This window comes from Lytechinus variegatus, chromosome 3 (assembly GCF_018143015.1).
Source record: "Lytechinus variegatus isolate NC3 chromosome 3, Lvar_3.0, whole genome shotgun sequence".
NCBI lineage: Eukaryota > Metazoa > Echinodermata > Echinoidea > Temnopleuroida > Toxopneustidae > Lytechinus > Lytechinus variegatus.
In genome coordinates, this window is record NC_054742.1 from 29,737,414 (window position 1) to 29,754,263 (window position 16,850).

The following is a 16,850-nucleotide window of genomic DNA, read 5'->3' on the forward strand; positions in this document are numbered from 1 at the left end:
CGGCTATAGCAGAGCTGCCTACAGGCATTCTGGCATTCAAGGAATTTCTTCCTGCCTGGTTCCTTCCCATTCACTTCACCTGGGTCGAATGCAGCACAATGTGGCTTAATTTCTTGCTGAAGGAAAACACACCATGGCTGGGAATCAAACCCACGTCCGTCAAACTGAAAGACGAGAATCATGACCACTAGACCACGATGTCCCCACATACATGACCACAAAGCAAGAAAAATATCTATGAATGCCTGATTACAAAATGTTTGACTTTCATGCTCCGTGAGCACATCTTGATACATCATAGAAAATAATTTTCTATCTAAACTTATCAACAAACAATGATGTCAACTTTTCTATATATTCATAGTTGCCATCCAAACCATAAAAAACTTTTATATTTTATATGAAAACAACTTTTTAAGGATTTTCTTTTATGGCGTAATAATTATGAAATCAAAATGTACATTTTTCTTTAAATCTTGATTTATACAATCATGTGATTAAATGTTGACCTTAGACCTTCTCATCACACTCACCTCATCAGTTGGGCCTTTCATAGCCTTGAGGTAGCAGCTGAGTACTTCAGATAGGTTCTCCTGAGTTACATCAATCTCTAATAAACGTTGTCCACCAGCTGTCATTGCCTGTTGTATGTCAAAAACAATTCAAATTGGCAATAATGAACATCTTTAATTTGGACATTGTAATGAAATACTGCGCAATACAACTAATCACAGAAACTTTACTCTTAACCTGAACCTGGTAACACAAATATTTGCATTAGTGTGATATAGCAATGACCAAGCACAAGCCTTGTTCCATGCACATATTGTTCAACGTATCTACTACAACTATAATAGAATTAATATCTGAGAATTTCAATTGATAACAAACTGTTTGGGGTACTAGGCCCTCATCTCTTGACCGAGCAAGGAAGATCGAGATCCCATTTTATTATTTCTTTAAACTTCAAATCTTAATCATAAACCCAGAACCTAACCTCAATATATTCAGTATTAAAAGATATAAGGACCTACATAGTATACATTATCATAAATTCTATATCAAATAATCTTTCACAAATTGTAATACGAATAATTCATTCTCATACCTATCGTTCAGTTACTTCTTCAATTCCTGTCATTTAATAAAGGTTGTGTTCTAATGCCATAGTTCAATTAAAAATTGTGTACAATAAACTTCTGACAACCAGTACTATCCAAAGAGTCAGTGAAAGACATAATGTCCACAGAGACAAGATTTAATCTTCTTACATCTGGTGTTTTATCATCATCTGGTAGGCCTGGGTCTTCCATTGCACTGTTGACAAGTCTCATCGCCAAGGTAACAAGGACAGGAACATGTTCTTCTTCATTTAGCAGACTGGCCTGGAGTACAGACATGGTCGGGATGTCATCATCATCATCTAAGGAAGAAAAAGATCATAAGAATAGAAGTGGGTTTAAAATAGAGGCCTCAAGATAATTCAATTAATGTTATATTTTTATTTCTCATGCATAAATGGCTGACATATATGGGGTTGAATTGAACAATATGAAAAGTAGGGGTTTTTTTTAAGTTTTTTTTTTTCTTGGTGAAAAGCAAGTTTTGAGAATTAAACTAAGTTGCTGGAGTTATGACTATGGTAGTTAAATGAATCATATTCATGATGTTGTTTGAAGAATGGACAATGTTCGAGCTGGCGTGCATCATTTTGAGTAGAAGTGCAAGAAACAAGCTTCACTCATTTAATGTTAGAATTTAGAAATAATATTTTTAAAATAGAATTTATTGGTGTTGATCCCCGGTAAAAATTTATGTCCATGAAGTTACATTTTTTCCCATCAGGACTTCATATCTATGATTTGATATAAGTGAACATTATGATGGAATTTCCTTTGTGAAGAAGTGTCAATATATTTGAATTGCCCTTATACAGGAAAGAAGTACAGAGATTCAAATGCAAGATTTCACTGCAATCAAATTTTTCTATGAAATGAAACATATTAGAAATATCATACATTGGCATAAAGACCATCTTTATTTAATATTCAATGACTTCAAGAGTTTTGGACCTTGCTGAACTTGCAACATATCTAATTATGGAAAACTGCCGACATGGATTGGAACAGATGAGAAAAACATATTAAATGTTTGAGATTTACACTATTTGTGTGCTGGTGTAAAATATTATCCCACTGAAGAAGTTAGCTTACCTAATCCTAGTGCATCGCCAAAGGTGTGTAGAAACTCAATGACCATGAGACAATCAGCAAAGGCAGCTCCAGAGATAGTAACACCCTTCACACGTTCTAGCTCAGGCAATGCCTACACAATGACACAAAACAAAATCAGAATAAAATTATTGGTAATCAATTTCAACATGAATGTCAGTAAAAATGACTGCTAAGGCAACACTAAAACACAAGCAGAAAGAAAGAGAAAATCTCTCCACTCTCATATCCAATCAATATTCTAATTTTTGAAACTGTAGGATTCATGATTCTTTTAACATTCACTGACATAAAATAAAAAAGATTGACAGTATTCATTTTTTTCATATAATGACAAACAGTAATTAATATTGGGCTTGAAAACATAGGTGCACACCTAATTATACACTTCCATTTACATTTAATTGCTTAATTTGGTGGAATACATAATTTGATTATTCACTTCTGTATGTCTATGGAATGCTAATAATGATTTTTTTTTTACTTACAGGAGCTTCAGGAACAAGCTTCATATCTTCCACTGGTTTCTTAATTTCTCTGGCCATATCTCTCTCTAATATCCTTTGTTGCATTCTTCTCTCTCTTCGGTTGTACTTCTCTGTCTTCTTTGCCTGCTTTTCTCGCTCTTTCTCCTGAGAAGTACAACACATAAGATACTACGTAGCAGTTTGGATTTATGATAAAGAAGTTGGGCAAGAATGCTTTCTGAATTTATATCGGTAGAACCGTCTATTAACTATTTTTTTAAAGATACATTGGTATCTAAAAGTCAAGCAACATGTCAACTTCTTTTTTGAAGTTTCCTAAGAGTCTACTTGTAGAGCAAAGATACATGCAAACAGATACCTTTCATCTTACATATGTAGTCCTGGAGGTAGGGAAATAGATCATAGATGTGGACTGGAAGACAGGTGTTTATGTATGTAAATACTTGCCTATTCAGCTATATACTGACAAACTAATCGACATATATAATATATACATTAACTATTTTTTAAAGATACAATGGTATCTAAAAGTAAGTCAAAAAGATGAGTAGGCAGGTAAGCAAAATACACATGTAGATACAGATGGATTGGAGTTTCAATGATAGATTGAAAGACTATAGAGAACGAAACAAATACTGATTTAATTGAACTGAATTCATTAGTATCAACATCGCAGAAATTTGTTTTCCATTGCACATCATTTTTAACAAACAAAAATGTATGTAAGGTGAAATTTGAAAGAAAGACAGGTAGGCTGACTAATAAGTGACTGATTACCTCTGCCTTCTTCCGCGCCTCAAGTGCTCTTACAAGGAGCATGTGTTGCTTTCTTCTCTCTCGTTCCTGGATGAGAAATGGGAATATCAATAATGTTCAAAAGAAATTCTCACAGACAATTCATTTTGATTAGAATTAATCTAGTTTTGTGAGATGCATGGAAAAGTTGAAGGCAAATCAAGCAGAAAAGGGTTAGGCATGTTAAGTGATTGCAAGCTGGTTGTGTTTATTATTGACGTTATACCACAGAAAAATAATATCTCCAATAACTACAAGAGGATGTCACTATTATGGTGCAAAGGTATTAAAATCGCAAAACATGCAAAAAAAATACAATGAAATGGTGAAAAAGAAAAGAAAACACTAACTTGAAGACAAAGGATGTTTTTTTTTATATATAAATGACAATTCATTAACATCACAAGAAAGGATTAACATACCAAGGAGTATGAAAATACATTGATTGCAATATTAATTTTCATGGACATGAAAATGTAATGGAAATGCATGTGTATTATATTTCACTGTTCGTTCTATTTCTACATGTATCGTTGATTGATATTGATGTAGATTTGAAGTCGTAAGATGAAGAAATTAAAGAAACTCTAATTATACAGACACATAGACAAACAATGTATTGTTATAATATTTTACAATCACATTCATGAAGGCTGGTTGTAAAGAAGAGAGAAATTGTGTAAATTAATAATAATAGGAATAAGGCCATTGGAAATTTAATGAAAAAATGATGAAAACCACTCTTTTCTGGAAAGATGAAAATACTCGAGGACTAGAGATGGAGAGATGAATGAATGCTACTATTATATAAAACCATGGCAATGGACAAAAAGAATGGCTTATCACATGAATACAAAACTTTAATGGTTAAATAAACTTAGTATCAAGTAAACCTGATAAAATATCCCTTGATTTTTTTTCGTCAAACAGAGGCCAAATAAATAGATGATAAATCAATATTGAATATGGCTAAAGGGGATGTAATAATAAGGCATTGGGAAACTGACTGTCATTCCTATAAACCAAAACAACAATCTAAATCCTGAATGAATCTCTCCCCACTCCTACCTATTACAAAAAACATGCAAACTAAGCAAACTGCCTTTTTTGAAGTGAGCTGTTAGGACCAACTCCTTTCAACTATTACCAATCCAATTCCTTTTCATCTTATTCAATTATCTAATTATTGAAAAATACTTTGCATGAGAAGTGAAATTCTTTTAGTGATACAATCCACCCAATCAAAAATGGACTCGCTGTATGCAGTCATTTTCTTTGCCTCTGCTGTCGCTGGATCAGAAGCATTTCATGAGTTACATTTGTCGTTTGATATTTGTCGTTTGATATTTAAGAGTTACAACTATGGTAACTTTGCCATTATGGCAACTAACCATGGTAACCTTGATTTTGATTGGCTGATAAGCCCCGTTGCCATGATAGTTGCCATAATGGTGAAGTTACCATAGTTTCTGTTGTTTCTGTTGTTTCTGTTGTTTCTGTTGTGGTAACTCCCGTAGGAACTCAGCAGGACAGCATTTTTTGCTGGTAAACGCCAAGCTGGTATATAACCAATTACCTTGGAAACATTTTACGTCTAGGTTAATCAGCCAAAGTGGCTGACATTTTTAAGAGTTGTAACTCTTAAATATCAAATGGGCCCCAGAAATATATTTCACACCTAACTTCTAACTTTTGTGACATCTGACCTGCCCACAATTATTTTGACTTGGAGGCTCATCATTAAATTCTACACTCAATGGCTTTAGTCACACATTTGCGTATTTGGCTTGCGAATTGCTGCTTCCTGTACGAATGCAGATGTATGCAGGCATCCCAAATATATCCCATTAAAATGTGCTTTCCTATTACTAAAATACTCATCGCTTGCTACTTTGAGCTTTTTTTTACTATAATAATGATACGCAAGGTATTAAAATGGCCTCCTCCTTGAGCTCATGTTCATTTTCATGACTGCAGTTATTGTTGCATCCAACCTTACACACCACTCATGGCTGCGAGATCTGTTGGAAATGCTGCATGTTTCACTGCAAAACCAGCTCAAATGCTTGGTGCATTCTAGGAGTGATATATACTAAATATCCGGGTGAAGACAAGATAGTTGGGTGCATGCATGCATTTTCTAATGGGATATATCATGTTTGGTAAGATTTTGGGAAATCTAGTATAACAGGTAGATTCATTCAATTATTTCAGGACAAATGTAAAAGTAATGTGACTACTACCTGTAAAATATTTATTAAAAAACCCTGTAAAATGTACAACTGCAAATTGACAGCATAGCAGAAGACACCATTATATACAAAAATGTGACCAAAACATGAGGCAGATTCTTTCCCCCCCCCCCATGTCTTCCCAGTCTTTTCAATCACCATAGAACCACGTTGAGACTGCCAGAGTCCTCAATCTCTAATGACAAACAATGAATGAAGATATAGATGCTGTTGAGCTGGATGCTAGAAATACAATAGTTTGACCACAGGCACATCAAAAGAGAATACACAATTTTCCTCCACCTCAAAAAAACAAAACCAAGGAAAAAAGTTATCCAAGACCAGCTGTGTGAACTGACCTGATGTTTTTGAAGTACAGCATGTTGTCTCTTTATTTCTCTCTCCTGAAGTAAAAGGGTATATATTCAGTGTTATATTAGCAAGTTGGTAATTATTTGAGGCATGGTAATACATCCAAGATTTTTTGTAACGTGGCATATTCCACATACCCGTCATGCTGATGGACAAGCAAATTCACTGTAAATATATCTGACAGCTATGCTTGTTCTGTTATTTTTTTTCAGATTTAACAGTTACCTAACAAATCATATTGGGTTCAAAATAACACAAGTTTACAGTACAATTTCCTCATCAATGCAACATAAAAACCTATTTCTCCATTATCAGAAATTATAGAATAAAAAAGAAAAAATAGATTTGCTGATTAAGAAACTATCCATGTAAATGTAAAATCACATAAATATAAAGTGAAATTATTATAATTATTTAATAAGTGGCTAACTGTTTTTGAACAATATTCCATTGCATTAACCAACCAACACAATATTCCATTGTATTAACCAACCTTAGCACGTCTTAGTGTATCCATGGTTTTCTGATTTGCTTCCACCTCTTTTCGTTTTCTGCGCTCCTGGTAGTACAAAAACATGGAACATTCATGCCTTTTCTATTCTTCAAGATACCATTTAACATTTTGAACTATAGAGAAAGTAAAAGACTGTTCACTGCAAAAGAGAGTCAAGCAGGAGTACATACTATACAAATTACAATGCAACTATAAGAATAAGTTGACGAGGTATGTTTAACTGTGTTTGTACCTTTCTTTGATTTGAATTTACATAGGGATTTATTTGTTATTGTCTTAATACTGTGCACACACTGTGACAATGGGTGGGATAAAATAATAATCATTCATTGAAATGTTTGTGATTTGAAAATAAACAGTTCATGTAATCTAAAGTAAATTTGCATTGAATTATTTGGGTAGAATGTATTAGTCTTATTGTGAGTCTAGCATACATGTAAAGGTTACAGCTACAAAGCGGGCAGCGTGCAAAGTAATGCAAAAGCTTGCAGGCATGCAGTAGATAAACAGCTTATTTCATACAGAGAAAGTTTGTGGTCATGATAATCTCATTACTAGAATTACTAGATCCTATAATCAAAGTTATGATTTCCTTTCTTAGTTATAGCATGCAGGAAGTAAATAAAATAAGAGTCTTTTGATTGTTATCAAGAAGTTCCTTTTCATTTCATAGGCGAAAATAATTTTGGCCCAAAATAGAGTTAGGAAGTTAGGACAGAGAACATAAAATGAATACATTTGCTATGTAGCAAGAATGGGTAAATCCCTTTTCAGGATGTTATCAGTATATTTTTCACAATTTTTAGTGTTTCCTTGATGTATATTAGACCATCCCAAACACAAGTGATTTTAATTGCAAATTCCTCTCCTTTCCTTCAAAACAGCTTGAATTACAAAGGAACAAATCATTATATCTGATATAGGGAATTGTCCCTACAATGTCAAAATAACATGAATAGCATCAAATGCATATACAGACTTCACACTTCTTTGAAAATCTTCAAAACATTTTCTTTGTTATTTAGATATCAGGTCCCTCTGAAAACATCTAACATGCTCTCCTTCCATTTTTGGCAAAGAAATGTGTGGATTAAATGTTAAATTTAGAAAATGAGCAATCTAATTTCATTGAAAGTTCAGAAAATTATTTTTTCATCAAAACCCAGCCCAAGAATAAAGGACTCCCTCAAGGAGTTAAAGTAATAAAGAAATGGTCAGAGGGAAGCCATACCTCAATAAGCTGTTGGGTGCGGACCTCTCGTTCCAATCTCATTTGTTGTAAACGAGCTATCTTCTGCTGCTGTCTCATGAACAGACGCTGTTCCTTGTCCCGACGTTTCTCCTCCGCCAACTGGAGAGCTGAAAGAATCAACAAATGATGCCCATTTTCGTTATCACTTTAAAAAGTTTTGATTCATTTATATGTCCTTGTTATGAAGTTCTTGTAGTCCAACTGTCTGACTGATGAGTAGCACAGGCATTAAATTCTTTGAGAAAGTGTCTTTTAATCATACATGTACATCATCTATGCGAATGAAGTTAGAATAAAATGTCTTACAGCAAAGCAAGAAGTAATATGTTATTACATGTATATCAAAGTTCACATTATCATTGCATTTCATTTTCTTCTGGGATTGTTACATTATTTTTAGTACATTATAGAACTAACATATTTGCATAAGGGCAGAATGCTTGAAAAACAATAGGAAATTTAATGAGTTTTTGTGGGCTTCATATTGATATAATCAAAACTGCATAGTAATCAGCCAACCTCAATGATTTTCATTTGATTACTCTTTAATCCATATATTTGCAATACTGATTCAAAGGGAAAAAAGTGCATTTTCATTTTTTTCACAGATTCCTGGATAGTTATTTATTTTTTTTAAATGCCATTCTTGCAAATGCCTAATTTTCAGCATGAACAAAAGCATAAAATTAATTTCTGTACCAATGCATACATGTATGAACCTTTGTATATAAAGCATCGGTGAGATTTTTATTTGTAATAGGCACCAACACAAAGATCTACACTAATCATTTAATCCCAAAACAATTCCACACTCACCTGCAATCAGAGTCTAATCAGTTAAGGCATGGTCACACCGCCCGAGCGTTGTTGGAGCGGTCGTGGAGCGGTAGGGAAAGAGGGTCGAATTTCGCTCTCAAAATTGGGGAAAAAATCGATAACAAAAATCAAAAACAAAAAAACAACAATCGAAATCGAAAATGATAAACGGTAGCGAGCGGTGATGATTTTTTTTTCTCTCCGCTCCACGACTGCTCCAACAACGCTTGGGCGGTGTGACCATGCCTTTAAAAATAACATTATCTTAATTTGGAATACAAAATCACATGAAATGCATTATTCATGCCAAAAGTAGCTATGCTAAGAAAAAGAAGAGAAATTATATGAATCATTATTCCATAATATTAACATTAACTAATGGACATTGCAAGTTAGTACAAACAAGACAAAAATAGGGATGTTGTGTTTTGGGTCAATAATCTGTTAAATTTTCTATAGAGTTTGTTTCCAAATGAATTTTCATTATCAAGAGTACGACTGGATTTATTCATTTCCACTACCCATTTTGTTCTTAAAACTTTCAAAAGTGAATGTTGTGGGCTTTTAACCTAGATCCTCTCGGTGATAAGTGCAAGCAGGCAATATATTGAAATTATGTGTCACTACGTGTGGTCTGTAGACTACCTTCTCTTAAAAGAAAGAAAATGCATCTATTACTATTCTTAACAAAATTTCAATGCCCTTCTGACTACAATCAGGTAGATATTATGGCTTTATACGTGTATATCTAAAAAAAAAAACATTTCACAGATAATACCACATGATAAGCACACACATGAGCATTGATTGGATGGTTAAGATATTATTTCTGCATATCAAATGGGGTCTGCTGCATACAAAATTTTGCATAGAAAACAATGTGAGATTACAATAGTAACAATATAGTACATCCTCTGTGAAATTGTTTCAGACCTAGGCTACATCTTAGAAAGAGTTCGGAACTGAATCATTTATAACTCTAATAATGAGAAAGAAAATGACTTTGTACTTAAGTTCAATCACAGATGATCGTCGTCATATATACCAAAAGCGACTACAAGTAATGCAGCTGATGTCTAAAATCTGAGTATCATTTAAAAAAAGGTCGGATTTGACTTTAGGTCGCACTTCAATTCTGATAATGCCTCACTTCATTGGTCAGATAAGGCTCAGGATCCACTACTACATATTTATCAAGATTACACATGAATTTACATGTGAGAATCATCACTATTATTCACACTTAAACCAAAGAAAGTTCGGGCAAAGACTGAAGATAAAAGTTTAAGCAGTCTTGAATAACACTTTCACACTGTCTAGAAATCACAGCAAACAAAATGGAGAGTAAAATAAAACTTTACAATATACTTCATTTATGTGCTGGTGCATATCTCAACTTTCATTATATTTGTGCTTGTAATATCAAACAGTGACACGTTACTAAACGAAACAACACACGCTGATTACAATTAAAAACAAACAAGTGCACAACATAAAACAAAAGAATATGTCATGCAAGACCATCTATAAAACGCTCACTCAAATACAAATATATTTTTGTAAACTTGTTTTGATAAATTTCCTGTCAAAACAGTTAAAGTGTGTAAGAATGCTATCTGGAATACAAATATAATTAATGATAACAAATATCTTCATTAGAATGTGAACATCCCCTGAGGTAATTTGTGTGCAGCAACAATAACACAGCATGCAAACAAAAGGCAAAATAACAGACACAACATAACAATAATATAATCCTCCCAAGAACAAAAGTAACTCATTTAAATGTACTAAGGGGTGTTCAAAAATTAAGAGTTAAGTGTGATTTCGAGTAATGCTTAAATGTTGATGTGCACATGATGTAACACGCAATCTTATTGATTACTACACAGTAGTACGCATCATCAAAGCATTATTTGATCAATGCAGTTCAAGCCTTTCACACCTTATGCAACAGGAATTCAAGTGCTACTCTAATTTACATGAAACTCTTTGTGAATCAACCCTTGGTGAGTTTTAAGTACCATATCAAATTGGGATGAGTTCCTTTTTTCAATTGTAAGGCATATCATGGGCAGTATTCCTTTATTTGGGAAAACTTTCAATGGTGTCTGTGTAATAAAAAGAAATATTATCCCATTCTTTATGTTCCTAAAATATCTGCAACTGTAGTTTTATTTGAATCAATCAAACCTTGCCAAATATCAAAGCTTATGAATACTACAACTTCCCCCCCCCCAGCAAATCTTGTTTGCAAAACCAGTTTTACCAAATGAATTATCAGGGTAAAGTAATACTTTTTTAAACATTAATATCAATAATATTAATCTCTAATGACCTAAAGCAAAAGAGATTGACATGAATGAGAATAACTGCCTTGATTCTTTTGCATTACGCGTTTTCTCACAAGAAAATGCTAACATACTAGCCATCGTCCCCCCTTGAAAACGATGCTTGTCCCATGTTCAAACTGACACACAGACAGACGAACGAACCACGGGACTTACCCTGGTGGCGCCGTGACTCCCGTATTTCTTCCTGTTGGTTCTGCCGCTCCAGCTTGCGCCTCAATTTAGCCTCATTTACCCTCCTCGCCATTTCTGCCATTTAAACATGAAGGAATACCATCCCAGTTTGATCTCATTAAAAAAACTATATCTCCCAGGAACCGCCCTGTTATTTTCTTATTATGAAAATACAAAGTGACTTCATCCTCATTACTACATGTATACAATAATCCTCCTCTAAACTAATCCCACAATCCTACAAGCATTATAATTGCTATGTAAGACTTACATATGATCTTGCAAAACAACAGGCCTAAATTCAGTATAAATGCCAATCTTTATTCTATACGTAGGATCTTGAAATCAAGGTGAAGCAAACAATATCTTGTTACTTGTATTTAGATCTAGTATGGAAATATCAGATGAAATTAATATAAATTATACATGTGACTAATGCTTTTCATGCTTTCATCTACTGTTTTGAAATTCTGATCAAACAAATACTTGCTAACAAATAATATACATGATACTTACATAATTACACACACAATGAAAAAAAACAAGCACACACTTGGAACTGAAACATTTTTTTTCTTCAATTATTTCATTGTAAGGGAGGTGATTTCTATAGCTAGAATAGTATTGAAATACACATTTATAAATCAATGTGCATTAAACCTCCACACAATCAACAGACCACAATGCCTTTTGTAATGAGAGTGGGATAAAGTCATATTCTGATGAAAATCAAAGATGTTTCATTTATTCAAACTTTATGATCATTTTAGGAGGTTTCACATACTGGTAATCACAAAAATAGGATATTCATGGAAGGTTAAAAAATTCCAAAATAATAAGAACTATATGCCTACAAAGAAATTATATTGGTCTAATACTAGTATATATGATGTATGATAGATGAACAGACTTGATGTGAAAGAGCAAAGGCTATAAATTTGCTAAGAATAACCTCAAATGTAAATCTCACTTTTCAGAGAAAGTTCTAGCTCAAAGTTTCTATAATGCAAATATGTATTTCCTAATTTATTTTTCCATCGTAAATAGTCTGGTTGCGTTTTTATAAAATGTAATCCAGATGTCAATTCACAATTGTACAATATTCTATAGATAATGAATGATAATCTAAACCACTGATTCTTTTTATAGAACATGAGCAGTGTCCACAAAGAATTTATTTCCATTACTTCTATAAATACTGGCAAGAATGTTTTTTTCACATCACCTGTTAACTGTTATCCATCTCATATCAAAGTTAATAGTGTTAAAGCTGACAATTTTAGAAGACTTTTCACACCCATCAATGAGAAAAAACGTAACTGATAGTGGGTCACCTCTGACATCATGATTTGTGGTATCTTGGACCAACTATTTCCAGATAATTTTTACAGCATATGCATCACACACAAATTATTTAAAGCATCTATTGCTGTAGTTGCATGATAAGAAAGGTCACTGCCTTCTTGAAATATCAACACAACATGATGGTATTAAAGACATTCTACAGTTAAAATGAAGTCCATTTCATTTTCACCAAATTTTGCAGAGAGTTACTTTGGTATCTATGAATTATGAAAATGCAAAAAATAATATAGGTTCATGTGCTGATTTTTTTCTACGGGTCTTCAAAGTCGCCGTATTTGAATGATATGCAATCTTGCACAATCAAGAGAATTTGCCTCTCTTAGACCTCACGAATTCACCAAATGAGTTTAAATCATTTTTACCGATTGGATACTGCATCAAACTTCATCAAATTTTCAAGATATATTACAAAGTGTATACCAAAGAAAGAGAAAGTTTTTAAATGGTAAAACTCTATCTATTTGGAGTCAGCAGCGCCCTCATTTGGCAAGAATAGTACAAAAAGTCTGAAAAAGCAAATCTTCAAAGACATGAATCTACTCAAAAATTTAAAAAGTATTTTGTAAGCTGCACTTTTTTCAAAATCCATGTCATTTTCATCAAATGGATGATGTTCTGAAGAATTGCCCATTTTTAGACCTCACGAGATCACAACAGTGAGTTTAAAGCTTTATAACTCAGTCAAAATCCATGAATATTTCATCAAATTTTGCAATATGATTGATAATTGTATCTGTAAGATGGATAATTTATTTATATTGCTGTCAATAGTTTGCTCATTGAAGTCTAACAACACTCTCAGTTCTTAGAAATAGCGGGAAAGATACTCAACCTAAAAATTTCTAATTTCATCAACAAACTTGAGAAGTAAAAGAAATGCTGCACTTTAGTAAACAAGTGGAATGCCTCTGGCCGTCTCACCTGCATCACGCGGTTCAATATAGCAGCAGTGCTCACTTTGAATACTACTCTAACTCGCACAAGATGTTCAGTGATACATGGTTACTCTTATGTCCACTTTTTATGAACTAGACCAATAAACTTACAGAGATATGATGGTTATTCAACAAAAAAAACCCAACATGGCCAAAGTTCATTGACCTTACATGACCTTTGACCTTGATCATGTGACCTGAAACTCGAACAGGATGTTCAGTGATACTTGATTACTCTTATGTACATTTCATGAATCAGATCAATAAACTTTCAAAGTTATGATGGTAATTCAACAGATACCCCCGATTCTGCCAAAGTTCATTGACCCTAAATGACCTTTGACCTTAATCATGAGAACTGAAACTTGCACAAAATGTTCAGTGATGCTTGATTACTATTATGTCCAAGTTTCATGAATCAGATCCATAAACTTTCAAAGTTATGATGGGAATTCAACAGATATCCCCAATTCAGCCAAAGTTCATTGACCCTAAATGACCTTTGACCTTGGTCATGTGACGTGAAACTCATGCAGGATGTTACATGATACTTGATTAAGCTTATGTCCAAGTTTCATGAACTAGGTCCATATATTTTCTAAGTTATGATGACATTTCAAAAACTTAACCTCAGGTTAAGATTTCGATGTTGATTCCTCCAACATGGTCTAAGTTCATTGACCCTAAATGACCTTTGACCTTGGTCATGTGACATGAAACTCTAATAGGATGTTCAGTGATACTTGATTAACCTTATGTCCAAGTTTCATGAACTAGGTCCATATATTTTCTAAGTTATGACGTCATTTCAAAAACTTAACCTCAGGTTAAGATTTGATGTTGACGCCGCCGCCGCCGCCGCCGCCGCCGTCGCCGTCGCCGCCGGAAAAGCGGCGCCTATAGTCTCACTTTGCTTCGCAGGTGAGTCAAAAACCATGTCATTTTCACCAAAGTTGTACAGGAAGTTATACCTAAGAGGTGCAAACATTGAAATATATGGGTTCATGTGCTTGTTTTCAAACTATCAGCACTCTTATTAGAGCAATTTGCTTCTTAAAACACCCGAAAACGTGCCAAAAGCTTTGTATCTATGTGAGGAAAAATTCTGAACCACTTTTCCATTTATTCAAACTCGAGGTCATATTCATCATACTTTGCAGCACTACAGAGAAACTATTTTGAAGTTGTAGAGGAATAGAAAAAAATGGTCCATGGAATAATTCTAGTTTGTTAGCTTCATAAAATAACACATCGGATCTGCAGTTATAGTGCAGATATTGAGAAAAATCAGCTCACATAACCGACAGCTGATTAATGACAAGTTCATCCATTGTGACGTCGCAGAGTGTAAAATATGCGCAGATCATGATGCGCACAAACATAACTGTGGAATGTCCTTAAATGCTGGTTTATTCACCAACCTGCTCTCTCTCTCTAACGTTATAGTTTGTGAATGCACATGTACATTTGTGTTTATCTCTCAGATGTGAATATGTGGGTAGTGATTAAGAAAGCAAGAAAAAAAAATCATAAATATAAAAGCCTTTCTGTACAAAAAGGGAATAACAACAATGTACATTACAACAAAGACCAGTAAAGGGATGGAAATGTCAAGTTCTGATTACGTAAATTGACAGGGGGGGGGGCAATATTCTTCCTGTATTTTTACACATAAAAAGAAATCATGGTGGGTATTCACTTTCAGGCCGGACATTTTTACTCACAAAGGATGAAATGAATAAATGCACATCTATAGGAAGAGTAAATCTATAAATGTCAATATTTGTTGGAAGACGTTTTTTTTCCTTAAAACCATAAATGGCTCTGATCATATTATACTCAACATATCATTTGGGATAAGGAATGGATGGAATATACTTTTACTAGATCATAATTGCTGGTTTACTAATTATAAAGTAAAGTCAACATATTCTACCAGGAACTATATCATTTTATTATTTACCATCTTGACATTAGGTAGGATAAATGTGAGGCAATAAGCTTAGTTGTATTGTTTACTTATGTTTTCAATACAGTAATATGCTGTATACATGTATGAAATTGAATAAACCCCATCAAAAATATATATCTCAAACTGAGTTTGGCCATAGAAAAGCATGGAAGACAACATTACTTTGCTTGACTTAGAAATTCTTTTCTACAAGTTGTTCAGCATACTAATTACATTACGTGTACATCATGTTGGTGAAAGACAAATATCTTTAAAGTGCAAAATAACAATAGCACAAGTAATGCTGATTTACAAGGCAGTACATTGATTCTATCAGTCAATTTAAGCATGTGAGGATACCAATATATTCACATGGAGCACTAGAATGGGTACAAAGCAAGAAATTAAGAATCACCCTTAAAATATAGACATTGCTTGTGAGGTTTGAAAGCACACATTTTTCTGTCAGGTACAAAGTATGAAAATCTGAGAGTGTGTATCATGTGACCTACCTTGCTGTTCAAGACGTCTTCGTTCCTTTGCTTCACTGGCACGTCTGGCAAGTTCCTGAGCGATGCGCCTCTTTTCGGCTTGGCGTTGCATACGAGCCGCCTTGCTACGACGATGTCCATAGTGCATTCGATCATACAGCTCATCCTCAGACAGCTTCTCAAAGATAATACCCTAAATAATCAAATCAAAATCATCAAACTTCAGTAAAAAAAAAAAAAGCATAATTACAATTATGGTGAAGTAACTCACAGCAAACCTAAAACAAATAGTGAGCAGGATTTATAAAACCAAATTCTATTCAACATTCCCTACACAACACAATTTCTATACGTGTCCTAAACTAACCACCCCTTTTATTTACCATACTATAAAGACACCTGAGAAATATCAAGAACCTTGAAATTAGAAGACACCTTACCCCATCTCCATCAGGCTTGGGATTGAGGAACTCTCCAATTCTCATCTTTGCACTGTAGCTGAAGTGTTCCCTAGCAACGCTTGTGATGCCCCGCCTCTCAATGTACCTCACAACCTCTGGGTAAGTCCGGAGCTTCTTACCACAAGGAGCATAGTAGATGACATCGCCTTTGATTCTATCGCCAGGACCAAGCTGCCTGATAATGGTCTGCCGACGCCAACCATTAGCTAGGGGCCATCTCACTGCACGCTCGTCTGTTACACGAAGACGTTTCCTCTTAATTGCTATTTGTTAGGGGGAAAAAAAGCATTACATTCTTCTCTGTGGCAGCTTACATGGTAAAGTAGTAGAAAAGGTATGTTTAACACCTGACCTTCATACCTTGATTGTTTTCTATATTAAAAAAAAACTTTTCCATGCTACCTAATTTATGAGCAATTGCCT

General features: G+C 34.0%; 1 protein-coding gene across 12 annotated transcripts in view; it reads right to left on the reverse strand.

Annotated features, from left to right (window-relative positions):
• The window catches only part of LOC121410720 (bromodomain adjacent to zinc finger domain protein 2B-like), a 93,214-nt gene that overhangs the window by 19,455 nt on the left and 56,909 nt on the right, over positions 1 to 16,850 (reverse strand). For 10 of the 12 annotated variants that reach the window (XM_041602989.1, XM_041602986.1, XM_041602988.1 and 7 more), the window contains 11 exons: positions 16,407 to 16,690; positions 15,988 to 16,159; positions 11,207 to 11,299; positions 7,863 to 7,990; positions 6,611 to 6,676; positions 6,105 to 6,149; positions 3,497 to 3,562; positions 2,720 to 2,863; positions 2,214 to 2,325; positions 1,272 to 1,423; positions 534 to 641 (listed from right to left, as the gene is read on the reverse strand). In XM_041602989.1, the coding sequence (XP_041458923.1) occupies positions 534 to 641; positions 1,272 to 1,423; positions 2,214 to 2,325; positions 2,720 to 2,863; positions 3,497 to 3,562; positions 6,105 to 6,149; positions 6,611 to 6,676; positions 7,863 to 7,990; positions 11,207 to 11,299; positions 15,988 to 16,159; positions 16,407 to 16,690 (1,370 nt within the window). The remainder of the gene's footprint in view (positions 1 to 533; positions 642 to 1,271; positions 1,424 to 2,213; positions 2,326 to 2,719; positions 2,864 to 3,496; positions 3,563 to 6,104; positions 6,150 to 6,610; positions 6,677 to 7,862; positions 7,991 to 11,206; positions 11,300 to 15,987; positions 16,160 to 16,406; positions 16,691 to 16,850) is intronic. The other 2 variants (XM_041602983.1, XM_041602984.1) reach the window with 2 other exon arrangements.